This window comes from Gossypium raimondii, chromosome 3 (genome assembly GCF_025698545.1).
Source record: "Gossypium raimondii isolate GPD5lz chromosome 3, ASM2569854v1, whole genome shotgun sequence".
In the NCBI taxonomy this organism is placed as follows: domain Eukaryota; kingdom Viridiplantae; phylum Streptophyta; class Magnoliopsida; order Malvales; family Malvaceae; genus Gossypium; species Gossypium raimondii.
The window spans coordinates 47,898,067-47,925,345 of NC_068567.1; the positions used below are offsets into that span (position 1 = coordinate 47,898,067).

Here is a 27,279-nt window from a genome sequence, read left to right on the forward strand (position 1 = left end):
CCATGTTAAAAATTCCCATGAATTAACAATAAACCGATTATGTTTTAAACTAATAAAAATTATCTCGATTTTGAAGCATTATTCATTTCGGTTGTGCATAATAGTTAATTTGATTATGTTATTCTTAAGTTATTGTTTTATTATGCCGATTACTATTAAATTATGGTTTGAATTGTTTGATTAAAATTAAATTGATTAAAATATATTGTTCTCCCTCATATCTCAAGCTAAATATTATTGATTATGTTTGAAACGAAAACACAATGAACAAGTTTCGAAATATCAAATGATGAAATATAACATCAAATGAAATTGAAAACAAATGAGACCGTATGCATTAGAATCAAAAGTTTCAAATAGTTGCAAACATTCGAATTTCAAATGACAAAATATAACATCAAATGAAATTGGAAACAAATTTCCATCGTTTATAACAAAAAAATTTCAAAATATTTGCAAACATTCCTAAATAGTTCTAATATTCATAATAGTCTATTTTCATAGCCAACATCCAGGTTTTAATAGGCAACAACTAACTACATTGAGTAATTAAATCTTAATAGGCAAAGTTTCCAAATATTGCTATTTTTAAATTTTGGCATTTGTGATTCTGCTATCTTTTGTACCTATTGTTGCATCAATGTTAATTTCCTTCCTTTTGCTAGTTTTCTTTCTCTTGGGTAAAGAGATTAATATTTCACCTTAAAACTCAAGCTTCATAAAAAACAAACATAACATCAGTAAAATTAAACTTATACAATAAACCATAAATAAAACTTTAAAGGCAAATCACTTACATTCAAAATTTGAAGCCCATTCTATCATATGTATATAAACCAATCCCTTGCAAGATTTGTTTTTCCTTTCTCCCAAGTCAACCAAAATTTGGCGCGAAAGTTGAAGTTGGTATTGATGGACCACCAATTGTAGGGGTTGAATGTGCTTTTGAAACATTGGAATAAACAGTAAAAATTCCTTGACCCTATAAGAAATCATAAAGTTATTCATTTTATATAAAAATTCATAATATTTATAATAAAAAGTTTACCTCAACTATTGGTTGTGATGGTGGAGTTGTAATAGTAGGTGCTCTTGTATCAAGATTTACTACATCTCTTGATCTAAGTTGGTAGAAAATTTCATTTTCCTACAAAAGTATAACAAATGTAAGTTAAATATCTTAAAATTAAAAATATTGTAATATTAATACATGAATGGTTACCTGATTTGAAGTGCCACTAGTAGGGACTGAGTTGTCTGTGATAAGGGTTGGACCATTATTGATAGGTGCCGAAGTGCTCTGCAACAATAACGACCACATAAATTTATATAGATGCATGCACAATAAAATTGAATAAGAAAAATAAATCAAGAAATTCTCACACAACTTTTTGCATTGTTTCCGATCTTGAAACACTTTTGGCATCGTATTTTCCTTCCCCTCCTTAATAATTGAGTGCCACAACTTGATTCACCTGCCTCATTCACTCTGCATCTCTTGGGTCTTCCAGGCATTTTTCTTGGGATAGGTGGATCAATTGGTCCCATGTTTGTTTTTGTCTAGAATTTTTCACTTGGTAGAGGAGGTAATACACATTTATGTAGTTTTTTTTATATAAATCTATACAATATCCAGCAAAGACATAATTTGCAATATCTTTTTGCTTCTACAATATGACAGCAATGGAATGAGGGCATGGGATACTAGTGAGATTCCAAGCCCTACAAGTGAATTTTCATTTAACAAGGTCAACCACATAAACATTATTTCCATAGACCACTTCAAATCCTTCAGGTCCATTCCATCTTACATGAAAAAAAAGCACTAAGTTTTTTTATTTCTCTCTAATTTCCCACATATATTAGGACAAAAAAGACTATCCATTTAGCACATTTAGCACATTTAGTCATATTATTCACTATCCTACCCATTACATACTATTTGACTTGCTCAAATAATGAAATGATGGCCATAAATCTAGCCCCTACTATGCCTGAATTAAAGGCTTTAGAAAAGTTCTTATCCATTACATTAGACTGACATCTAGTTTGGAAGAATGCTCGACAATAATGCTTCATTTTAGAACTTTGAAGACTTATCATGGTTTCATGCTTGATTGCACCTACCTTCTATATATTGTTTTCATATTCAGCCTCAGTTGTTGATTTATAGCAAGCCCAGAATGCATGTTGTAAGTCACCAACAGTGTGCTCCTTCTTCGAATTAGCATAACAATGCCTTGCACAAAATTGATGCTCCACTCTTAGCAACATGTATGCAATCTCTTATTCCAAACCCTTACAAAATAGACACATCAAACTTAATAGCATAAATATGGTTTAATTTGTATGAAAAACCAACTAAATAAAAATTAAAGAAAAGATACAAACCTTTTGCATATCACTATTATGGTGAATCCATCACCATTACCCAACTACAGATCCGATCACAAATTTTCAAGGAACCACCTCCATGTTTCCCTATTATCTACCTCAACAATAGCCCATGCAATAGGGTATATTTGATCATTCCCATATCTGCCCACAGCTAATAAAACCTCACCTTTATAAAACCCTTTCAAGAAACATTCATCTAAATATATAATAAGCCTACAAAATTACTTAAACCCATTTTTCAAAGCTGTAAAGCAAACATACATTCTCTTAAAATTTGGGGTGTGATTAATAGTAGGTCGTTCAACCATTAGCTCTATATTGGCAGTTGGGTCTTTCTTTCTTAAAGCAAAAACGTAATCATAAAAATGACTAAACTCAAACTGCACTCTACCTTTAATTTGTTCTAAGTCTCATGCCCTAGCTCTATCACATACACTTATTTGCAAGTCTACCTTCAACTCCTCTTTTGCAAGTCTTTGCATATGAAGTAGCTTTAATTGAGATAACATTCTCAACTTACTAAGAAAATGCCTTCCAACAAACTTGTAGTTGGCTCGACTATTTTGAAATGTCACAGAACATTGGTGCTAATTCACAAGTCTTAATCTTGAAAAATCCATCAATACTATCCTTAGTAGCATATATAAGAAAATGACAACCAACAGATTTACCCTTAGCTCTTGTCCTAAACTTTTCGTTCCTAATGTATGTAATATCGACTCTCTTAGCTATAGCATAAGCTACTAAAGCATTCTTGAATTAATTCTTATTAGTAAAACTCATTCCAAGTTGGAATATAGTTATTGTGGCCGATGTATCAAATAAGACACTTCTCCCTTTCTTATAAGCTAACTCACTATTGATAACACTCTAGAATAACGTATTTTTATGTATTAATTATGTATTTATTCTAAGTATGATCCTGCTAATTTGAGCTATTTATGATCTTTTATCTCATAGGGACTAAATTTAAGGCAAAAGCAAAATTAATGGGCAAAAGCGTGAATTTAGAGATAAAATGGGCCAATGTGTGACATAATGAAAAATTTTTGCCAAAAGTGCAAGCATAGAGGAAACAAGGATTGAAATGCAAAAAGAAGAGATTTTATTCTATCAGACTCTATTTTAATTAGGACAATTAATATTAAGATAATTATTAAGGATTATTTAATTTTAGGATTTTATTTTATTTTTAAATGTGTTTATCTTTTGAGAGTTTAAGTAGGATTAGAATATCTCCCCTAACACTATAAATAAGGGGTGAAGTGACTCAAAAGACATCTATATTTTTCTGTAAACACTCTCTCCCCAAAAGTCTAGGCTTTTGTTCTTCTCATATTTCCTTTCAATAAAATCTCCATTTTTATTTTATTTATTTTCTTTTCCACCACAACCATGAGCCACTAAACCCATCTAGCTGAAGGTTGTCGATATTCCCTAAAAAGGGTTCTTGAGTCTTAGAGTCCGTACTTAGCCTCCTCACCGAGTATTCATCATTTCTCCGCACTACGGGGCTGAGGCTTCCGTCCATGTCCCTTAAGAAGTAAGCTTTTCAACGTATGCAAAGGCGACCGCTTTGTATATTTTGGGAAGATTGCACAATCGGTTCGTTACCTTACTGCGTCAGAGGTTAGCAAGCCCAAGAGAGAAAATGGCGTGGGATTCGCCATTGAGAAGCATTGATCTAGCATAAGACAATCCCACAGAAGTGATTATTGGCTAGAGTCAGGTTCCACTAAATCGTAAGTCTAAATCCTTGGAGCTAGTGGTTGTAGGCATCCTCTTCCACTATAACTGACTTATTCGGTTTGGGAAGGATCATCTAAAAGTCGAGGATTGAACCCAAGGCGGAACGAGACAACTGGAGACTGGAACCTCCCATAAGAATTTCCTTTCTCTCAACTCTATTTTTAATTTCTCGAATCTTCGATTCAATATTCTTAATTTTGTTTTTATTTTATTTTTCGTTTCCAGATCCAAACCTTTAATTCTGTTATTTTCTTATTTTTTTCCAGGAACAAGTTTTCTTAGGCAAGATTCTGCCTGGGATTTCACGGAAGAAGACATTGTGCAAATCCAGTCCCTGAGGATTTGGTGCTTTCAACGACCGCATCAACTATCTAATTCAGTTTCATAACTACCCAAATTAAAAGACCCCAAATACTCAATGTCATCTCCACTAGACCTATCAGAATATGCTTCTACATCATTTACTTTCCTACCATTTGTTTTCTTTCTCTCAATTTCACTAGTGAGGTCTTCAAAATTTAGTTCAGGTTGAAGGTCATCTATCATAATAGTTCTTTTTTTTTTCTATAAATGCTTTATATTTTTCCATAATCCCTCTTATCTCTCCATCCTCATCATCAGGCCCACCCTCTAACTCCTCTGTACCACTTGAGGCCTCCTTTTCATCATTCTCTAAACTTTGGGACTCAATTATATTATCTTCATTACCCTTATACCACTAACATAATTAGACCCACCAACCCCACCTGTCTCTTTACTACTCCTTTGCCTTTGGCTTAAATCACCTATCTCCTCTGAGTCTACATATATTAGTGCCCTAATCAAATCCATGCTTTACTCTGCAAAAACAACCAATTACAAGCCTACACTTAATACTAAAAAATTGCAAACAAAAAGAACATGAGTTCCATAAAACGATAACAATATATGCAGTACATGTGTATATTAAATTTCAAATAAAAAAAACATTATTCTCTGACCTGTCTATAATCATCGTCAATAATCTCAATTCACTTTCACTCCCTTAAAAAAGGTGTGTTGTCAAAGAAATTAAAAAAAATATTAATTATTCAAAATCGAAATGAGTTCCAAATCGTATTATAACTTGGAACCATATCAAAGAAAACCTATCAGAGCATGAACTCAAATTCGAAATCTCTCAATTTGGTTTCCCAAGTTAGATATTTATTTTGAACCCTCAAATCAGTTTTGAATTATCATAAAACAAATTTCAAAAAAAATCCAAAAAGAACTCTTAATCGATTATCAAATTCCTTAAAGCAAATAAAAAAAACCTAACCCAAATACAAAACATAGTTTAAAATAACAACATATCTCGGGTTTCAAATATTAAAAACACGATATTTCAATAGCAAAACACAATTTATTCCTTCAATTGTTAACGAAAAAATCATAAATAAAAATTAGAAAAGATTTTATAAAAGAAACAAAAAGAAAAAGAGATTTCAAAAAAAAAATCAGTAGACCCACTCAAGATAAAATACAAATCTTACTTGATATTGGTTTGTTTCTTTGATTGCAAAGAAATTTGAAGAAGATGAATAAATTAGTTGCTGTATGGTTTAGGGTTTAACTTTTGAAAGAAAACGGATTAAGTTTTAGTAAAGAATTTCCCAAACAAGGGATTAACTTTTAATTAAGAAATTAAAAATTAAAAGTTAAAATTTTTATGTATTTTCCACATTGATGGTTTCATATGCCATGTGTCAGCCATACATTAGTTATGTGTGCCACCTCATAAAAAAATTAACATCATTAGTGTTTTGGAGTATTTTGTGTAACGGTTGGCAAGTTTAAGTACCAAATTGCACCAAAAAAAAGTATCGAATTAAGAAAAATACCTAGTTCAAGTACCAAATCTTATATTAAGCCTAAAAAATATAAAATAATTTAAAAATTTTACAAGATATTAACAATAACATCAATAAAATATTTTTTATAAAAGAAAATTGTAATTTAAATATATTATTTACATATTCTTTCGTATTATTTCACCGCGCGAAACAAAGTAATACTATTAATTCAACTAACTAAATAACATAGTACTTGTTACATCTTATTTCTATTCCTCGTAATAACTATTTAATTCTTACTCCATTTCATTTCAATGAATCAAATATGCCATTAGTTGCTGAATGCTAGCTTTTTGGTTACGAAATAAAAGCTTTTTCTTTTGAGTTTTATAATAGGATTGTTAATTAAATAAAGATTGTTGTTCAGAAAATTCTATTTTTCCATAAACGATAACTTTAGTATCCTTTTAATTTGACTGATACGAAAAGATTGAAAAAAAAATATTTTTTAATATTTTTATTTAATTTTGGTTAAAGAAAAGGCTACTTAAAAAATTATTATGTATTTTTTTTAATAGTTTACCTAAAATGTGGCTTTTAAAGCCATGCAATAATTTGTTGTTGTCGAGATTTCCAATTTGTTTATGTTTATGAGCAAGTTACTAGGTGTTGAGTACCTCACATGCAATTAATGATACAGAATTTAAAATAGACAATGTCTCAATTTTCATTTTTAAAGTAAAAGTTTGGTGCAACGCTCCAATAGCATGGGTTCTAATATGAAACAACAAACTCTCACCAAAAGCCAAAATACAAATTTAACTGCAATATTCTTTACATTTTACTTGTTTCATTCTTACTCATAATCCCATGCACAGTTCATGATTACCAATTCTTTTTCTACAATTTCACATTCCATTATAAAGCAAAGGGCAAGGCTATACCCCTTCAATTCATTCTTTGCAAATAACTATGGAAAATCCAACCCAAGTGCAACATTCTGAAGATGAAGATGAACATATTTTCCGTAGCAAATACCCACCGGTTTCAGTGCCGGATAACTTGACGTTGCCGGAATTTGTTCTCCAGGATGCTGAGTTATATGCTGACAAGGTAGCATTCGTTGAAGCAGTGTCCGGGAAATCATACACGTACCGTGATGTGGTTAGGGACACGAGGAGGTTTGCCAAGGCCTTGAGGTCGCTTGGCCTTAGGAAAGGCCATGTAGTTCTGGTATTACTCCCAAATATTGCTGAGTATGGCATTGTTGCTCTTGGAATCATGGCTGCCGGCGGTGTTTTCTCAGGTGCAAACCCCGCATCGCACCCATCGGAAATAAAGAAACAAGCTTATGCTGCAAATGCTAAGTTGATAGTAACAAATGGCCCAAACTATGAAAAGGTGATGAAATTAATCCTCTAGGCTCTATATGGTACTTTGTCTTTTTTTTTCTTGAAACCTAGGAAATGTAATGGCACATAATATATGGTAATTGAAAAAGCAGGTGAAGAATCTGGAGCAACCCGTCGTTGTGATAGGCGAGGAGCACATTGAAGGCGCCACGAATTGGGACGAGTTGCTGGAAGCCGGGGACCGTGCAGGTACAGGCACTCGGTTTACTAAGGAAGAAGTTCTCCAGAGTGATCTATGTGCCCTCCCATTCTCATCAGGCACCACAGGGATTTCAAAGGGTGTAATGCTGACCCATAGAAACTTAGTGGCTAACTTATGCTCCTCGCTCTTTAGTGTTGGATCGGAGATGATCGGTGAAGTCACCACATTAGGCCTAATTCCTTTCTTCCACATTTATGGTATCACCGGAATATGTTGTGCCACACTTAGGAACAAAGGGAAAGTGGTGGTCATGAATAGGTTCGATCTTCGGACATTCCTCAATGCACTGATCACACAAGAGGTCACATTTGCCCCCATTGTGCCACCGATAATTCTGGCCCTGGTTAAGAACCCCATAGTTGAGGAATTTGATCTTAGTAAGCTCAAACTCAGGGCTATAATGACTGCAGCAGCTCCATTAGCCCCTGAGCTTCTTGCTTCGTTCGAAAACAAGTTTCCTGGTGTCCAAGTCCAAGAGGTAAGCAATGACCCTTTTAAAGTCACTTGAATCTCATGCTTTGCCTTATAGTACTGGATACTTTATCTGTTTGATATTCTTTTTGCTACTAGGCATATGGACTAACTGAGCATAGCTGCATCACACTCACCCATGGAAACCCCATGAAAGGCCATGACACTGCAAAGAAAAACTCAGTTGGGTTTATCCTTCCTAATCTAGAGATCAAGTTCATCGATCCTGATACCAGTCGATCCCTTCCGAAGAATACCCCAGGCGAATTGTGTGTAAGGAGCCAATGTGTAATGCAAGGTGCAAAACAATAGTAACAGCTATACATCATAAGATCATTTGAAATCATATTGGAATGTAAAAAGGTTTTTGAACCTTACAGGTTACTATAAAAACAAGGAGGAGACAAATCGAACCATTGACAAGAATGGATGGCTCCATACAGGTGACATTGCTTATATAGATGATGATGGAGATATTTTCATTGTGGATCGCATAAAGGAGTTAATCAAGTATAAGGGTTTTCAAGTAAGCTCGCTCAACATTATGACATTTTTCTAGCTTTTTTCCTTTCTAAAGAAAAAACCAACCCATATACTTTTTTTAACTTGATCTCATAAACAGCAATAACCTTGTCATATTTCAGAGCAGTTGAATTGAATTGGCTAAAATTTGGAAGTGTTTGGTACTTTCACAGGTAGCTCCAGCGGAACTAGAGGCCATCCTCCTTACTCATTCCTCAGTCGAAGATGCAGCAGTGGTGCCGTAAGTATTAGCAACTATGTTTGCCACTGTATCCTATACAATATAATGATGCTCTAAATACATAAAAGGGTTAAATATTATCCAAATTCTTTTATTTAGATCTGTCCAAGTTATTTTTATTTTTTTTAAATGTGTTACTTTTTTATATTTAATATTTTCTAATTTTATATATAATTTTGTTTTATGAAACTTTCAAACATAAATAAATTAATATATTTTAATAATTACACTATGTATAATGGCTATATATATAATTTTATATGATTTAAATTATAATATATTATAACATTGAGAAATAGATTAAACTCAGAGCTTGATACATATTTTAAACGGATATTTTTATTTTCGAACTTATATATTTTTGTCCAATCTCTTTCAAATATGAGACAAATTTTTATTATTTTGTAGAATATATTTAAGTATTGAATAGATAAAGTCATACTTGTATTAAACATGTACCTATTTGTTACACTCAAACTCAATGAAGAGTGGAATTGAAATACAGGCTGCCTGACGAAGAAGCAGGGGAAATTCCGGCGGCATGCGTTGTGATGAACCCAAATGCCAAAGAAAACGAAAGGGACATAATGGAGTACGTAGCCTCCAATGTTGCACACTACAAGAAAGTGAGGGTTCTGCAATTTGTGGACACCATTCCCAAATCCCCATCTGGCAAAATCATGCGAAGGCTTTTGAAAGATAAGATGATGGAAAATATGCCCAAACCCCCTTCCTATTCCTAATTCCAACATTTCCTTCAATAAAATCCCTTTCTTTTCATTTACTCAAAGTAATCCATCTCATTGTTATGATCTTATGTTTAAAATGAAAAATGAAAATGCTTGCAGTCTCCTTATATATAATAATATTAATAATAGCAATATGTTACTATCTCTGTTTCTGCTACTTGATTTGGTAGTTAAGAGGGGACAAAGTGTCAATGTGAATAATTGTATATTAGGGTTTAGAAATAAAAATGTCAAAATATGTTACAAATAATTGTTAAAGGGATCCTAAAAGATTAGAATGAAAAAAGGGGGGTTTAAAGGATAGGTTGACAGTTGACACCCATATTTGATTGTACGTACGGTGGAAGCTCTGGGTTGACAAATTTGCTCAGAGTTAATGACATTATATTTTAATACTGAGTTTAAAGGTTTATTTTAATGGTGAAAGTGAGAAAGATCCACCATCTAAACACAAATTGTGGTCCCTTGGATAGGTGAATTATTTTAATGTTTTGATGCTAGTATGATTATCATAATCCAAAAAATTGGACTTCCTTAATTATAATATGACAGAACATAGAATAATCATCAAAAACCTGAGAGTTAGTTGATATATTTTAAAACCAAAAATAGAAAAAGGTTTCATTAACTTATAATAATTAATGTCAAGTAGATTTTGCAGCACAAACTCTTAATTCAGGAATTGTAGGGATGATTTATTCTTTTTAATATTTTGAATTCTGCCCCGCCTTTCCAATAATCTGCATTGTTTTATTTTTAATCAAATTCTTTAAATTCTTATTTTCTAATTTTTGTATTTTTTAAAATTTGGAATTTTATTATAAGATCAACATTAAATTTATTTATTAATACGTTGCTTTTTTATAGGTAAAATTTTAATTAACAATTAAGGGATTAAAAATACAACATCGGATAATATAATTAATAGACCTAATATTAGTTGGGCTGGCTACCTGTAACTGACGAGAAAAAGGCAACCCTTTCATTACCGTCCAAAAAACTACTACTCCATAGTCCATACTCCATAACCTGCAAAAGTTGCAATGCAATCAGCTTTTGTACTGGCACGTGTCATTATTTTAAATAAATTCTACCTAATTTAATTTCTGCATTTAAAAAAAAAGTTACTGCAGCAGTAATAATACAACAAACAAATAAATAAATAATAATAATAAAAGGAAATAATTTCTTCCAAAAAAGCTAGGCTTTAATTATTTTTTGCGCCACTCTCACCACCTCTTTCGTTGCTTGTCCTTCCATTTTCAGTCTGTGAAAGAGACCCTGACTCGGTCTCAGACTCGGACTCGGCTGTGGGCTGTGCTTTGCTGTACCTTATCTCCTTTCTTTTTCAAGATCTTTAATCCTTCTGCTCTTTCTTTTTCTATTCTTTCTGCCCACCATTGAAGTACGCATCGGTAAGTAACTCAATCTCACCAGAAAGCATTTGCCTTGCCTTTTCTTTCTTTCTTTCTTCTTCTTTTATATATGTTTTCACTTTGTTTTTACTAAACGCCGTTAATAAATAGGAAAGATAAAACAGAGTTTTCATTTTGGATTAACAAAGAAAGCAATAATGAGGTACTGGAGTTTCTAAAAATGGGGAAACATCTCTTGTTTTTGCGGCTCAGATTGAAACATCATTTTCTTCCTATCTTCTACCTTTATTATGTGAACTTGTTTTAACTTTAGAAAGAAAAAAAAAAGAAGGTAAAGTGCGTTTTTTTTTTTTTGTTATGGTTCCTTTTCTTTTCTTGTTTTCTGGGGAAAATAAATGGAAACGACTGCGTTTATGTTTGTTAAAAGGGTTCCTTTTTATTATTTTTTACCTTGTATTTCTGGCTGAAAGCTGAGAAGAATTTATCAAAACATTAAAAGGAAAAACGATATGACGAATGATATCTAAGAAGGGGACCAAATACTTTCTATTTTTTTAGTAAAAATGAATATTTTAGTTTATATGTTTGTTCTATTTCTGTTTCAATGCAAAACTTCATATATATTGTATGGAGAAAAAAATTGTGAGTAGAATTTCTTTTTTGTTTATTTTTTTGGTTGACATGTATGGTATTTGTTGATTGATTTTAATGGTTCTCGTGGGGGTTCAAGTAAAAATGGTTGTCGGGATAGCTTTTTATACATCAGTATGGTAGATATTTTTCGGTACAAGAATTTATGGTAGATTAGGGTTTCATTGAATTTTGTTTTGTACAGTAGTTGTGGGTCTGAGTCAGGGACCTACTTTGCAAGATTTCCCAGATAATTGAATTGGAATTATTGAAAGTGTTAGAGTGTTTTTTAGACTAGGTTACTTGATTAAAACGTGAATCCTTTTATTTGTTTAATTTTTGGGTTCCTCTACTTGGACTTTGTTACTGCTTCTTAGAATTATTGAAGATAGTGGGGCGAGCAGAGAGAGAGAGAGGGAGCTGCTTTGTTAAAGAGGCTAGACCGGGTAGTTATTGTTGGATGGGTTAATAGATAAGCTAAATTTTTCTAGAGTTTTGGTGGTGGAATTTACTGCTGATGTTGAAGGTTTATGGAACACTACTATGTTTTTACTTGGGGTTGAAGATCAGCTTACATTCGTACAAGACTCGTATAGAGAGACAGTTTGGAACTATGGTGTCAGTTTGTTTGCGTTAGCAATAATGAATGGATGAGAAAAAAGCTCTACTACTATTCTAGTTCGAATCTGCAAGGTCCAATATAACATACTTTTTGTCGTTGCTTAAGCTCTCTTTTCTGTTGGATATTGATATCTGCATAAAAAAACGCTCGGCTTGAGAAGTGATTGCTTTGTTTAGTCAAACCTCTCTACTACCCTGGTTGCGATTGTTTTGCTAAGTGGATTTGAAGTGGCATCAACAAACCCTTTTTAGTTTAAACTTGGGGAAGGAGTGGACTAAATATTGTTTCGTTGAAGTGGATAGAAAATTTTCTAACTTGTACCACTCTAGATCTGAGAAACAGAGAGGGTTGGACTTTGATGCTGTTAGATTTAGAGGTAAGTTTTGAACTTGATATGCAGGGATTAATTTTTGTTTATCAGTTGTTTTGCGTGCTATGTGTCTATAAGGATTCTTTGAATGGTCTGCTTCATATATAAGGTTACTGAATTTAGGATGATTGAAATTCTTTTCGTTTATTTCCTTAATGAATTGAGCAAACCTCTAGGTTATATTTTAGGATCTGTTGACAAGTGGCTTGGCTTTTATATGAAGAAGATTGTTTGAACTGTTCTGTGAGTTCTATCTCTCTCATGGACTGGAATGCCAAAACCCCGTTGCAATGGGAGTGGGAGAACCTAATGATGTTAAATGCGACACCAACTGAAATTCCAAGGAAGCTAAGATCGGCAGAGTGGGATATTGAGGGCGAGGAAGAGCTGGACTCTGGGTCTCTCTATTCTTCTGGTGCTGCTGCTGGAGGTAGTGGTGGTTCTGGATCAGATTTGGGCCTTATTTCTTTGTCTAAAAGTTCGAAATCGGCATCCATTAATTCTTCATCTGCGGGAGAGGTAAAAGTGACCACATTTACTTTGGAGGCTTTTGAAGCTATACCACATGAAATTAGCAACAAGAAAAAGGTTTCCAAGGTTGAGCACACCGGTAGTTCCCCAATATTTGAGGCTTCAGTTGGCTCTGGTGAGCCATTGCTCAGTTTAAAGCTTGGCAAGCAAACATACTTTGAAGATGTTTGCACAGGAAGCAATTCAAAGACTTCATCTTATTCTGCCACTCCTGGACCATCCCCTTCCCCGGCAAAGAGATCCAAACCCAATTGTCAGACAAAACATATTCTGCGTTGCCAAGTCGAAGGCTGTAACCTTGATCTTTCTTCGGCTAAGGATTACCATCGGAAACACAGAGTTTGTGAAAGTCACTCAAAGAGCCCTAAGGTTATTGTAGGTGGTCTGGAGCTCCGGTTCTGCCAGCAGTGTAGCAGGTAAAATATTGTTTTAATTATCTTAGTATTGAAGACTTGAATTTCTTAGTTGATGGTAGTGATTTGATTCTTTACTACTGAACTTGTGATTCTATCTCATTATGAATGTTGAAATCATAATTTTCATTCATGATGTCAAAGGTTCCATGCTCTGTCAGAGTTTGATGAAAAGAAGCGAAGCTGCCGCCGGCGTCTTTCTGACCACAATGCAAGGCGCCGCAAACCACAGACAGATGCAATCCACTTCAGTGCTGCAAGGCCTTCACAAGCAGCATATGGTAATGGTTTCAGACCCAAGTTTGATATGTTTTCATTCATATAATTTTTGCTATATGCTACTATCTCAAGAATAGACTAAGACACTTTATTTTTTCCCTTTTCTTTTACCTCTCAAATTATGGAGTTGAGTTATTTCATTAACCAAGTCAATCTGGATTTTTTCATTTTATTTAATCAAGATGTTCTTTAATAAATGGTACTTGGTTCTCTATGGTAATACAATATCTTAATATATGCTGCATTTGGTTGAAAAATGATGTCAGTAATATCTTGACTGATTCCTTAACTGAGTTTTATCTTGACATGTTTATCTCTTTTAAAACAATAATACCATCAGGGACATCCTCAAGCTTTTCTGTGTTCTTTTTCCACTTTAATCTGTAAATCTATAATAGACATTATTGAATTCGCAACTAATTATATATAATAGAAAAGACATAGTTTATGCAAAATTTGGCAATTTATATACCTGAAATTGCCTTAGTTATAAAGTCTACATTGTCCAAAATGTCTATTATGCATATGCTTCTTGAATTCCTATCATGCAGTTCTTGATATTTGTATGCCATTTAGATTAAAGGTGATGATGGTCTGGTTTGAATCGGTTTTGGAAAATAATTGCGGTTACCTTTTAGTATTTTGGTTTTAAAAAAACTAAACCAAAACCAAACTGAATATCAAATGCAACTGAACCAAACTGAATTCCATCAGTTCGGATCTTTGGTTTTTAAAAATTTTTAAAAATTATTTTTATATACTTTTTTGGACTTACTTTCACTAATTTAGATATGATATGTTTTTAATAGTGTATAAAAAATGGGAAAATATTTGGTACACTGCCTGTGGAGTTTTTAGACTCCACAAGCAGGGATAGGGGTTGATAAGTGTCCTATAGGGGTATGGTAAAATATTAAAAATATATATATTTAAAAAAAGAGACACATGTCAATTTTTTAAGGTTGCTTGTGGAATAAAAAAGGTACACTGCCATTGTACCACATACTCATCCAAAAAATTAGAAACTAATTATGAACTAAATAAAAATAGAATTCGGTTCGATTTGGATGAAAGCAAGATAGTGGTTTTTTTATCTTGTAAATTGAAAACTGAACCGAACCAAACCAAACTGAATATATTTAAATAATACCTGAACTGAAATTGAACTGAACACTATGATTCAAATTGATTTTTGGTTTTCTCAATTTTTTTCTTTTTTTGCTGTGTTCTAATTTAGATTTCCACCAAGATATTATGGGAAATCATGCATATTGTGTTTTTATTTTTTCCTTTAATTTAAAATGATCAAATAGTTTTGGGAAAGCTCAGCACTATACTTTGTTGGATGTTATGCTTCTAATATAGTTGCTGTTCCACCCTTAAAGTTAGAAGTCATATGCAATTTTGTTTGTTAGCATCTCTTAAAGGTACCATCTTGTGCTCATGCTTGTGCAGATGGGAAACAACTGATGAGTTTTGTCTGGAATAAAGTGCCATTTCTTCATAATGCTAGGCCCAATGAAAATTTTACACGGGAAGGCACATTTGTCTCCAAGTCCTCTGAAACGAAAGTTTATGCACCTACAAAAGCGGGAAATGCAAACGGACAGCTGCAACTGCCAGGCAGCCAGCTGTTGAATTCCATGACATCTCGGTGTTACGATTCCAACAGATTCCTGCCTGTAAAGGGCAAGCAAAACACAGTTGAGGTTCTCAACCAAGGTTCGTTTTGTTTTTCTTACTAGGAAATAAGATATATCTCATATGCAGTTGGTTTTTTATTGTTACAAATGTACCTCTACACAAATTTACTTTTTAAATGCACCTAGTAATGTAACAAAATGCCCTCAAGAATGCTCTCTTTATAGGTGAGATTGTTCGTGTAACCTTGAATCCTCTGCATTATGCAGATTTATGCTATCACATTCTAGATTTTGTCCATGGAAAATTGTGCTGTCCATTTTCCTTGGAACATATATATATTTATATATCATTCATTTTTCATAAAATAGTGGAGGGACAAATAAGGGTGCCTTTTCTTTTTCTCTAAAGCCTTTGTTGTGACAGTGCAAGCTGGCAACTATTAGAACTAGAAATTACCTTTCTTGTCCGGCTTCTTTGATCTAAAGGATGTAAATGGTCATATGATATCTTTACTGCTGAAGTATACCCCTGAACCACCAATCCTCGTAGCCCTTTAGATGTGTTTGATGATGAAAAATATTGTTCTCTATGGAGTGGTCCATGAACATTAAAGTGCCATGGCTGCCCTCCATGGGAAATTGGGGTAATGCTACTTTAGGTCTTTGGCTTTTTTGAAAACCTTTCTGGAATATGATTACATAAGTTAAAAACGAAGACGTATGATAAAACAAATATTGCAGTCTAAGAGACGTGTGTTATTGATCCTTGATAAGTCTCATGCTTGTTAAAGATGATATGGTCTCGTAACTAAACTGATTTACAAGCTTACACAAGTTTTGTGAAATCTTATAGGTGTAGAAGAATCCACAGTTGCTTCAAATATGGGTACGACGCAAGATCTTCATCGTGCTCTCTCTCTTCTGTCAAATGAGTCTTGGGTTTCTTGTGAGCCAAAACAACATGGTTCACTTGCGTACCCTGTGCATGTTAGTGGTAGCAGCATGTCTCAGCCCACGATGAATGTGATTTCGCAGAGTTTCCCCATTCCATATGCCTTATCTGAAAACTGGCAGATGGAACAAGAGCAGACTACTCAATCCCAAGTTGAGGGTGACAACCATCTTCAAGAGTTTCAGCTTCTCAAGGCTCCATATGATAATAGCTTTTATTCCAATCAGATGAATTGATTGCCACAAATCTTAAACTTTAATTTTTAACTTGGTAAGGTTCACACGTTGAAGATAATGTAACTTTTTCTGATCCTATTTTAGTCAAATTTACTCTTTTAAATAATGCGTGCAGCTGGAATTCACGGGGGTAAAAGCCATATGCTTCATTTCCTTTGTTTTTCTTTATTTTTTTTATTTTGCTTAAAAATGCCATGTAATGTTATGGGATGGACTACAATGATTTAGTAGGGCTGAGCAGGGAAATTAAGAAAATAAAAAATTTATTCGTGTCTCATTTTATTTTGATGTTATTATTTAATGCATTCCCCCGGGGGTATAAAAATAATACAAAAAAAATTACACTAGGGAACGTGGGTGTCATCACACTAGCAGGCAGAACTATTTATACTCTACCATCAATCATTACTTAATAATTTCGTGGGAAAAGAACACATGTATAATTTTTTTAAAAACACCAAATGGAATAAAAAAATATTTTTTTGATGCGGCTTAACATATTGGTGATATTGGTGTTAAATTTAAAAAGAAAGGCCTGACAAAAAAAATCTAAGAGTGAAGAAAAAAGATGGTGTCACCGACGTGTTAGGCGGCATCAGTTTGAAAATTTTGAAAAAGTTTACCATTAAAAATGGGTGCTGCCACGTTGCGAGGTGGCACCATCACCTTATAAATTGTCCCATTCCTCGGTCAAAAAACGGTTTCCATTGTTTAATAGAACAAAAGAAAAAAAAAAGCTTGTTTAACAAAACGAGATAGAAAAAGAGTTTGTTTAACAAAACGAAAAAAAAAAAAAAAGAGCTGCTAGAAATCAAAATTAAAGATCAACATATTTGCTTTTCATTTTAGACTTCAAAAATCATGTTTGAGTTGATAAGGTTAGTTTGTAATTATTTTTATGTAATTTTATTTTATATCGATAATTAGTAGTATGAGATGCAAGTTGTTTGATAAAAGTTTTTCTTTTGTTGCTTTAAAATAGAATTAATTGATTTAATAGGAACTAATATATATATATATATATTAATTTTTAATTTATTTTACATATTAGTATTGAAGATGAATTACCAATATTTCATATACATCCATTTTGATGGGTAATTTTCAAACAGAAGTTGGTTGTATACTTGAATCGTGCCATAAAATAAGATTGAGGTTTAACAACAGTGTAAAACTTGATGAAATGAAACAAAAGATTAGTGCAAAAATCGCTTGAAGTTGCGGGAGGAAGATGTCCAGACTACTCTACAAATTTCTATTTTTGTCAAATTCGTGCAAATATAGAAAGATGGAACTTGTAGAGGATGATGACGTGGAGACCGTGATCGAACTATATTGTTTGTTTGGTAACGTTGAACCAGTTGAGTTGTCCATTGAGTTAGCGGATGCTGAGCCCGTTCAAAATGTCACTCCATTAAATCAACAATATGAAGTTCATAACCCGTATATAGAGGTTTCAAGAGTGTCTACCAATAGGCGATTTTCTACACACAGATTTGACTTTGATCTGAATGTTGGGTGGGTAGAACTATGCGATTATGGAGTGACATCAACATGGGGCGACAATTTATACGATGCTCCTAATGTGTATAATAACCCTAATCCAGGTCCCTATTTACAGATACACCCATTGATGATTGGTACCGATGCAAATGGTGAGAAAAATGCTGGTGGTTCTGATCATTAGGGTGAAGATTTTAGTGACCCCGATCTCAATGAGGTCTCAAATGATATCAACGAAGAAGACCCAGACGATGATGATAATGTATATGCCCTTCCGCTTGGGAACTAGACTCATGGCATTGTCATACGGAATGACCCTTCAGCTTAAATGTTAAGCGTAGATCCCGATTTGCACATGCATCTGAGTTCCTTGAATACCTAGATATAATACCTTGTCACAAGTTGACAACAAATTTCAAATCAGAAGAGTTGGCTGTAGGTCAACAATTTACAAACAAGGAGGAATGTGTATTTTCCATAAAAAAAAGTATTGCATGAAAGTGTCAGTAGATACAAAGTTGTTGTATCTAAATCGACATTATATATTAGGGAGTGTTGGAGGTCTGCAGAAGGCCGCAACTGGCGGGTACGAGTTGCATTGATGTAGAGGTCGCAACTGTAGGAGATTGGAAAATATGTAGTGCCTTGTACATGTACGGTTGCACAAATGACAGAAGACCATTGGAAACTTGATACAAAATCAATTTGTAACTGCATCATGCCACTGGTGAAAGACATGACCACCATTCTTGTATCGGTCTTGATTGTCGACATGCAATCCCAATTTCAGTACAGAGTGCCATACATGAAAGCATGGTAGGCTAAACAGATGGCGATAGCACAATATGGAGATTGGGATGCGTCGTACATTGAACTACACAGTTGTTTTGGACATTCGATCCATGTATTAGGGCCTTTCTCCAATGTAAGCTGCTTGAGCAAGTTGATGGAGCCTGGTTGTATGAGAAATACATGCAAATCCTCCTTATTACAGTTGCATAGGAAGGTAAAACATACTATCGGTAGCCTTTGCCATTGTGGAGGCTGAGAACATGAAATTGTGACAATTTTTATTGACGAACTTGTAGAGGCATGTTGTTAGACAAGACAACATTTGCATTATTTCAGATCGATTGAAGGGGCTAATTGTAGTGATTAGGCGTTTCAGTGTTTCGTGGAGATCCGTCTACTACATCCACCACATTGTGGTTAACTTTCACAGGGAATTCTAAAATGTATATTGGCGTAAAAAAGTCGTGAACATGGGTAATTCAATAGTCATATTTTATTTTTATCTTTTGAATACATTTAGAAATTAAAACAAATGAAAACATGTCTTATAGAAATATGTATGCAAGGTACAAGCTGGAATAACACTGTTTTGGATAGAGGATAACGAGGCTTCAGGCTGAAACAAATCGTGATGTACACTAATGGTTCAATAGCATGGAGTTGTATCAATGGGCTTAATGTTTCGATGACGGGTCTCGCTATAACAATTCAATTTTAGTGGTGTTAGAAATAGTGGTTTCGGGACCATGATTCTGACGAGTGAGTAAATATTATAATGTTTATTTAATGTTTATATGGTTATATTGGGGCCGTACTAAATTTTCGTTAATAAATTTTAATAATTTAAATAGTTAATTAAATAAAAAGGACTAATTTGTAAAAGTTGCAAAGGTTGGTTTCTATTAGTTAATTAAACTAAATAGCTTTAAAAGGTAAATTCATCAACTTGGATAGTAATTATACCATAAAGTAAGTTAATGGATGACGTTGGATAGGTTTTGGTGTTATTTTGAAATTTTTAAAAGGCTAATTTTGTAAATAAGTAAATTAAACATTAAGAAAATATGATAAAAATTGTATCATCATCTTTTTTTTTTGTTTGTTTTTAAACTGTGAAACCATAACAAAAGAGGAGCTAGGTTCGGACAAGCTAATTTTCTTATGCATGGTATGTGTTTAAGCCTTGTTTTAATGATTTTTATGTTTTTGAACTCGTCTTAGCTTAATTTACTTAGCCCGGGTGTTAATTTGTAAAATTTTAAAGGATGAGGGATATGCCATTAAAAAAATTGATGTTGTTGTGAAGTTATTTGTTAGATAAATAAAGTTAATTATTAAGTGCATATATTTTGTTAAATGATTTTTAATAAATTTAGGGTTTTAGGATTCACTTGCTAAAATAGTGAAATTTCATGTATAATGTGTGAAATAATGAAATATGTAGACTTATTTAAGTGTAGGGAAGAATCGGTTATCATGAGATTATTTTAAAATGGTTAAATTTCAAGTTTAGGGTTTGAGGACTAGATTGTTTAAAAGCTAAAATATTAAGGGTAATTTGGTAATTTTTCATTTAAATGAGTTTGAGCTAGAATTGATGATTTTGAATGTTTGGAATTCTTAATTGAGTTAAATTATATGTTAGATCAAGAAAAGAACCAACCAAACTTAATCAGGGAAAAACTAAAGTCTTGGATTAGTTTTCAACTCCGTTTTTGCAATCATAAGAATCGAGGTAAGTTCATATGAATTTTGTGTTTATTATGTATTGTTTTGGTTGATTATTCATCAATGATATGTTAGAAATATTTATTCCGGTAATAATACAATAATGAAGTACTTGACGGCTTAAAAGTCCCATTTGAACCTAGAGAATACTTAGGATACAAATGACATGTCATTAGGGGTTATATGTTTTGGGTGCTAGTTTAGAATGTCCTACCGATGGCTGAGGTCCTACATTTGTTGTGGATTCTCCACAGATCGTGTGAGCAGCATCATGTAGCTAACATTCTGACCAATAGCTCGTGTTAGCAGGCCCATTTCATAGCTCATGTGAGCATTATTGAAAAGGAAAGGTTACGGTTATATAGAAAGACACACTATGTGTGAGCATTCCCGAGTATCCGATGTAATTCTAGATGGTTCAACGAGTAAGTAAAGTGAAATGGAAAGGCTTGTATGCAATATCATGGATATTTATGTTCACAGGAATAGAAAGTTAATATGTGCAAATGGATGAAAATATTATTGAATAATCATATGAGGAAGGTAAATGGATGCAATTCACTTCATGGTATTGTTTTTGTTTTATGATGTTATATGGTTAAATTTTCTACCAATGGTGTGAATTATATTGAATAGGAATATCAAGTATTTATATGAACTACTGAGCATGATTGAATGTTTAAATGTGGTGAAATGGTAAGTTTAAGTTTCTTTTACATGAGCTTACTAACCATTTAATGCTTACGTAGTGGTTTTCTTTGTTTTGTAGATCATCAGAAGCTTAACCGGTTGGAACTTTTTCAGAGACCTATCACACTATCTCGCGATCATTTTGGTAGTTATGGTTAATTTGATCTATGGTTATAAATGACAAGTATAGGGTTTAATGTCGTTTATACTATTGTTGTGTTTTGGTTACTTTTGTAAATGACTAAATGCATATATGGTTTAGTTGGCTTGTATATGTTAAAAACTTTGTGAAAATGATCATTTTGGTATGCCTATCCTGAATGGTGTAATGGGTTAAAAATGGTTGACATTAGGTAGCTTTTATACCTATGATATATGATTGAGATGTGGCATTATAGCCTTGTGCTTGATTGATTTTATTTTAGTATGATATGGGGTGTCTTTAAAGGGCATATTGGTTAGAAAATTTAGGTTGTTTGAATTGGTATGTTTTTTTTTTAATGTTAGATGTGTGTTTAGGTCCATTGAATGTATGTACAAATAGAGTAGCTTGTTGGGTAAGGTTTGGCTTTGAAATGGCTTATTTTAAAGGTTAATTATGAAGCACATGACTTGAGACATGATTGTCATATGGCCGTGTGACACACACCGCATGGCTACACGGTCGTGAGTCACTTTTATTTTTAAGTGTAGGTTACGCACGGTCTAGTACACGGTCTGAGACACGACCGTGTGGCCCTATTTTGGATATACACATGAGCGGACACACGGGTTGGGACACGACTGTGTAGCCCTACTTTGAATGTCAACACGGTCTAGGCTATGTCACATGGCTTGACCACATGGTCGTGTGACCCATGTTTCCAAAATTTTCAACTTTTTCCCAAATTTTTTAATTTGTTTTAAATTAGTCTCGAACTGTTTCCAGGGCTCCGAAGGCTCGAATTAAGGCCCAAATGTATATGTTTGTTAGGTTTTTAATGAGTGTTTGGTAATTAATATTAAATGGCATTATTGATCTATTTTGAAGTTAATTGTTCTGATTTGTACGGTAATGCTCTGTAACCCTAATTTGGCGACGGAGACGGGATAGGGGTGTTACACTCGCTATAGACATATGACCACCAACCTCGTAGAGTTCGTTAATGTCGTCTTGGAGCATACACGACATCTGCCCATTTCAACTATTTTCTTAGCTACATTCTGTAAGTTGACAACCTTGATGTTAAGAGTGGTGGAGAAATAAACAAATCAGATGGAGGTGGGACACATTCACTGCGAGGAGGTTAAGAAGGCAATGATGGTCAACACTGAGAGTGAGGTAGATGAATGTAAAACTATATTCACGGTACTAGAAACTTTCCAGGTGACAGAGTCCATTGACCATCGAGCGGGTATCCTGGCTAGGTCCTATGATGTTGATCTCCGAAACAAGCAATGTGATTGTGAGAGATTTTAGACTCTTCGATACCTATGTTCACACGTCATTGTTGTTGGATTTGGTGCCTTAAGTGTAGTATTTTCGTCTATATATACTTGTATTTTTTCCGGATAGATTGATTTTAAAAATTTACATTAATACCTTTTGTATATTGTCTTCAATGATTTTTGTATGCAAAGTAAAATGGAAGCAAATATTAGCTCATTGGTTATCTAATGTTTAAGTAATATTAAGCGGTAGTACATGGTCGAATTATAATACAGAAAGACAACTTATATTAGTAGAAAACTTAGTCTAATAGAAAATGAACAAATCGATTGAAAGACTAATATGTCGTCTATCAAGTCCAATTGGGAATATGCTTTGTCTTGAGCATCGAAGCGGATGACTCCCAGAAGATAGAGAAATAGATTTGACCGACTAGATTGGCAATACATCAGACAGGACCTAAGTAGAATAGATCTTGAATCTGTTTGTAGATGTACTCACTTGTGACGTTCATAGTGTGACATACCTTAATCTTAACTGGATGATGAATTATGTTGTTGGATCTAGTGACTTAAGTGTAGTATATTCATTTGTAAACTTGTAATTTTTTTCGAACAGATTGGTTAATAAAATGATTAATGGATTACATTAATATTCTTTGTATAATATCCTAATGTGGTTTTTGTATGCAAAGAAAAATAGAAGCAAATATTATCTCACTAGTTGTCTAACGTTTAAACTAATACTAAGCGGTATTACATGGTAAGATCATAATACGAAAAGACAACTTATACTATTAGACGAACCTTAACATGTCTTTAGTCTAATCGGAAATTGAAAGACTAATATGTCATCTATCAAGTCCAATCAGGGAGATGCTTTGTCTTGGGCATCAAAGCGGATGACTCTAAGAAGATAGATACATAAATGTGATTGGTTGGACTGACGCTAGATTAGATTGGACCTAAGCAAAATAAATCTTGAATCTGGTTTTGGATTTATTCACTTGTGACGTTCATAGTGTGGCATACCTTAATCCTAAGTGGACAATGGATTATGTATGCGTGACTAGTATACTTTGATGTAAGTAAAAGCCTGAGTTCAAATAGATAAGGAATAAAAAGTTGGTGCATTGGGTATACTACTTCTGCAGTAAGTAGCATCATTCAAAACAGTGTAATTCGTAGCTCGAGACATGTGTTAATGATATCCTCTCATTGGTATTACATGATAGATGAAAAATAAACATGGCCATGGGTCGTTCATCTTTGTGATGAATGACTTAATTACTATTTAATAGTAATTGACTTTTTATTAAGGAAGATGTAATGACTACCATGAGATAAAATAGGATCATATTGGGAGAGTGAGTTTATCCCAATGAGACTAAGGATATCCTATGAGGGTAACACACTTATGGCAAGGTCATTGGACGAGCATTGATCAAGTTGCTTTTGTAATGGTATGTCATTAGGGAAAGCTCAGTCACGAAGATACTATGGTGGAATGAGTTCGTCAGTAAATGAATTTATAATTAACATGAGAAAAACTAGAACTTAATTAGAAATCATTTGAACCCTAATCACATATGCCCAAACAATCCCCCTGCTAGCTCGTTGAAACTAGAAAAGAATTGCATGTTGAATCAAATGAACAAAAATGGATAGAAATAGTAAAGTTAGGGAAATGAGAAACATTCGAAAATGAATGTGGTTTTCTCACTAAGCATAGAAATGACTTGAAAATTAATTTATGATTTTTTAAATAATTAATTAATTAATTGAAGTTTAAAAATGGAATTAAATTAATTGGTCATTATGAATCCATTGAATGTATAGATATTAAATATATTTTCTCATAGATTATTTTACGATAAAGTTTCCATGATCTTAATGAAATCAGAACCGAGTTTGTAACAGCTCATTTTCAGTTAAATAAGAACAGTGGTTTTGGGACCACAAATTCGAAGTCAAAAAATTTATTTTATTATTATTTTATTGCTTACAGTATGCTAGTAGTACCGTATAAAAATTTCGTTAAGAAATTTTACCGTTTACATGCTCAATTTGATTAAAAGGACTAAATCACGTAAAGTGCAAAAGTTGAGTTCTAGTAGCTAAATGTATTAAATAGCTATAGAAACTTAAAGTATGAGTCCTTGGTAAATAGAACATAAATGATGTTAGCGGATGAACATGTTCTGGCATTATTGAAATTTTGATTATTTCTTAAGGTTATTTTGGTAATTAGTAAATAAAGTAAAAATTAAATAAAATAAAAAGCAAAGTTATCATCTTTAACCTTTATTCAACCAAAATTAAAAGATTGGGAAGCCATGGAAGCTTGAAAGTTTTGGCTAGACTAATTCCTATTGCATGTGAGTTATTTTTGTTCTTTTTTTATTGGTTTATATGTTTTCGGGATCGTTGTAGCTTAATCTAGCTAACTCGGGGACTAATTTGTGAAACTGTTAAACTATTAGTGTTTTTCCATTAATGAATGTGTATGAGTTTTGATGATTTATGGAAGAAAATGGTTAGTTATTAATAGATAAACAACTTTTGTTAAGTGATTTTTGATGAAATTGTCAAATAGGGATTATATTGAAAAATAAAAAAATTTACATGGTGAAATTGTGAAATAAATGGAATATAGGGCTTGATAGGGACCTAATTGATATTCGACTATAGTGGGTTATGGTGGAATTGCATGAATTTCCATTTTTATGAACTAGGGACTAAATTGTAAGAAAATTAAAAGTATAGGGGTAAAATAGTATTTTTTCCAAAATATGATTTTGGGTTAAATTGAATAAAATACATATTGAATTGAGCTAAATTTATCCGTATAAATCAAGACAGACCTCGTATGGCTTTAGATCGAGGCAAGGATAAAGTCTCAGATTAGTCGCCTTCGTATCTATATTTACTCATCGAGGTAAGTTCGTGTAATCGAATTGTGTATATATGGTTTTGAATGAAATATACTTGTGTTGTTAATTACTATACATATATACCGATTGCATATCCAACGACATACGACGATTATCGAGCCCCGTTTGGACCTTAGGAATTCATAGGATACAAATGACATGTCATTATGGTTTACATGATTCGGGTGCTGGTCCTGAACGTCCTACCGATGGCTGAGGTCTGACATGTGCTTCGGATACTCCATAGCTCGTGTGAGCAGCATTGTGTAGCTATGTTCCGACCTACAGCTCATGTGATTAGGCCCATATTCACAGCTCATGTGAGCATACATGTACAGGATTTGACAGATTACAGTTATATGATTTAGCACACTATGCGTGAGTTATCCCGAGTATCTGATGGTATTCTAAATAGTTCAACGGGCATTATTCTGATATGAGATGATAAGAGTTTGATACGAACTATTATAGAGACACATGAGCATTACATTGAAATGTTGATACAAGGTATATTGAGAATTGAAATGGATGATACATGTATATGAAACTTAATCAAATGATGTGTTTATTTGTTTATGTATATGCATAGGCTTTGGCCAAATTATGTTGGGATATGCTATGTTTACTTAGCTATTATGTGATTAAATGGTAAGTTATGTTTTAAGTTATACGAACTTACTAAGCTTAAATGCTTACTCTATGTTATTTTTTCGTGTCTTATAGTGCATCAAAAACTCGTTCGGGTTGGAAGCTTGTCAGAGCTATATCACACTATCCATCGGCTCTTTTGGTACTTTCGATTGTTTTTATTTTGGTTATAATGGCATGTATAGGTATTTTGGCTAATGTTGGCCTATATGTTCGATTGTTGAAATGGCCATTTGGTTTGGCTCGTGTTATGGTATTTTGGTGTTCAATTGAATTTAGTTTTGGCATGTAAATATTAGCCTTAATATTATTCATGTTTGACTTGTTTTGTTTGAATGTTGGAAGATGGAATGAAAGCCTAAATATGTATATTGTATATGTGCCTTGTGATATGTTGAATAAGTGGTGAATTGATACCTTATTATGTATGATTTATATGGTTACTTGATACTAGTTGTAGAATGACATTTTGGTACCAAATGGTTTGTGTTTTGGTAAGTAAATTTTATGGTATGTATTGTTGCAAATCTAGTTGGAAGTTAGTTGATCATTTTAACCAAATTGAGTACATGGTTATACATGTTTACATGTTGTCATTTGAGGTGCCTAAGGGCATATTGGTTGTATGTTATTATATCTTATTTATACAGCTTGATTTTGCATAATTATGGTATCTTGTTATGGCTTATATATATGTATAATTTTAGGTGTTGGTACATACCAAGATGGGTGAGGAAAATGGCTTGTAAAATGACCTATTTTTGTCCACACTGGCGTATGTCTAACCCGTGTGACACACGGCCAGGCGACATGGCCGTGTGTCCTTTGTAGCTTTCAAAGGGTTACAAGTCAGGCTATTATGCGGCCTAGCACACGGCATGGCACACAGGCATATGGGGTTACTTCGAAGGGTACACGGCCTGGCACACAGGGGTGTGGCTTAGCCGT

General features: G+C 33.4%; 2 protein-coding genes across 5 annotated transcripts; both read left to right on the top strand.

Moving 5' to 3' along the window:
- The first annotated feature begins 6,932 nt into the window (after positions 1–6,932).
- Positions 6,933–9,655, top strand: LOC105794492 (4-coumarate--CoA ligase-like 1). The gene is made up of 6 exons (XM_012623678.2): positions 6,933–7,361; positions 7,465–8,052; positions 8,145–8,343; positions 8,426–8,571; positions 8,741–8,808; positions 9,314–9,655. Exons 1-6 carry the CDS (start codon positions 6,933–6,935, stop codon positions 9,549–9,551), a joined length of 1,668 nt encoding a protein of 555 aa, XP_012479132.1. The 3' UTR covers positions 9,552–9,655.
- A 1,105-nt stretch (positions 9,656–10,760) lies between these two features.
- LOC105794493 (squamosa promoter-binding-like protein 2) lies at positions 10,761–16,884 on the top strand. Of its 4 annotated transcripts, none has more exons than XM_012623680.2 (5): positions 10,761–10,972; positions 12,732–13,502; positions 13,644–13,780; positions 15,234–15,500; positions 16,275–16,884. In XM_012623680.2, exons 2-5 carry the CDS (start codon positions 12,817–12,819, stop codon positions 16,607–16,609), a joined length of 1,425 nt encoding a protein of 474 aa, XP_012479134.1. In that variant the 5' UTR covers positions 10,761–10,972; positions 12,732–12,816; the 3' UTR covers positions 16,610–16,884. The 4 variants fall into 4 exon arrangements, with proteins under 4 accessions (XP_012479134.1, XP_012479133.1, XP_012479135.1 ...); XM_012623679.2 differs by having other exon boundaries at positions 12,744–13,502; XM_012623681.2 differs by lacking the exon at positions 10,761–10,972 and adding an exon at positions 10,985–12,561.
- The last annotated feature ends 10,395 nt before the right edge of the window (positions 16,885–27,279 follow it).

What these genes read in the sequence shown, in the direction of transcription:
- LOC105794492 (XM_012623678.2), top strand. Translation starts at nt 6,933, where the DNA reads ATGGAAAATCCAACCCAAGTGCAACATTCTGAAGATGAAGATGAACAT. An exon ending in ATGGCCCAAACTATGAAAAG is followed by an intron (nt 7,362 to 7,464) that starts GTGATGAAATTA and finishes TTGAAAAAGCAG; the next exon opens with GTGAAGAATCTGGAGCAACC. An exon ending in TCAAGTATAAGGGTTTTCAA is followed by an intron (nt 8,572 to 8,740) that starts GTAAGCTCGCTC and finishes GTACTTTCACAG; the next exon opens with GTAGCTCCAGCGGAACTAGA.
- LOC105794493 (XM_012623680.2), top strand. Translation starts at nt 12,817, where the DNA reads ATGGACTGGAATGCCAAAACCCCGTTGCAATGGGAGTGGGAGAACCTA. An exon ending in TTCTGCCAGCAGTGTAGCAG is followed by an intron (nt 13,503 to 13,643) that starts GTAAAATATTGT and finishes ATGATGTCAAAG; the next exon opens with GTTCCATGCTCTGTCAGAGT. An exon ending in GCCTTCACAAGCAGCATATG is followed by an intron (nt 13,781 to 15,233) that starts GTAATGGTTTCA and finishes ATGCTTGTGCAG; the next exon opens with ATGGGAAACAACTGATGAGT.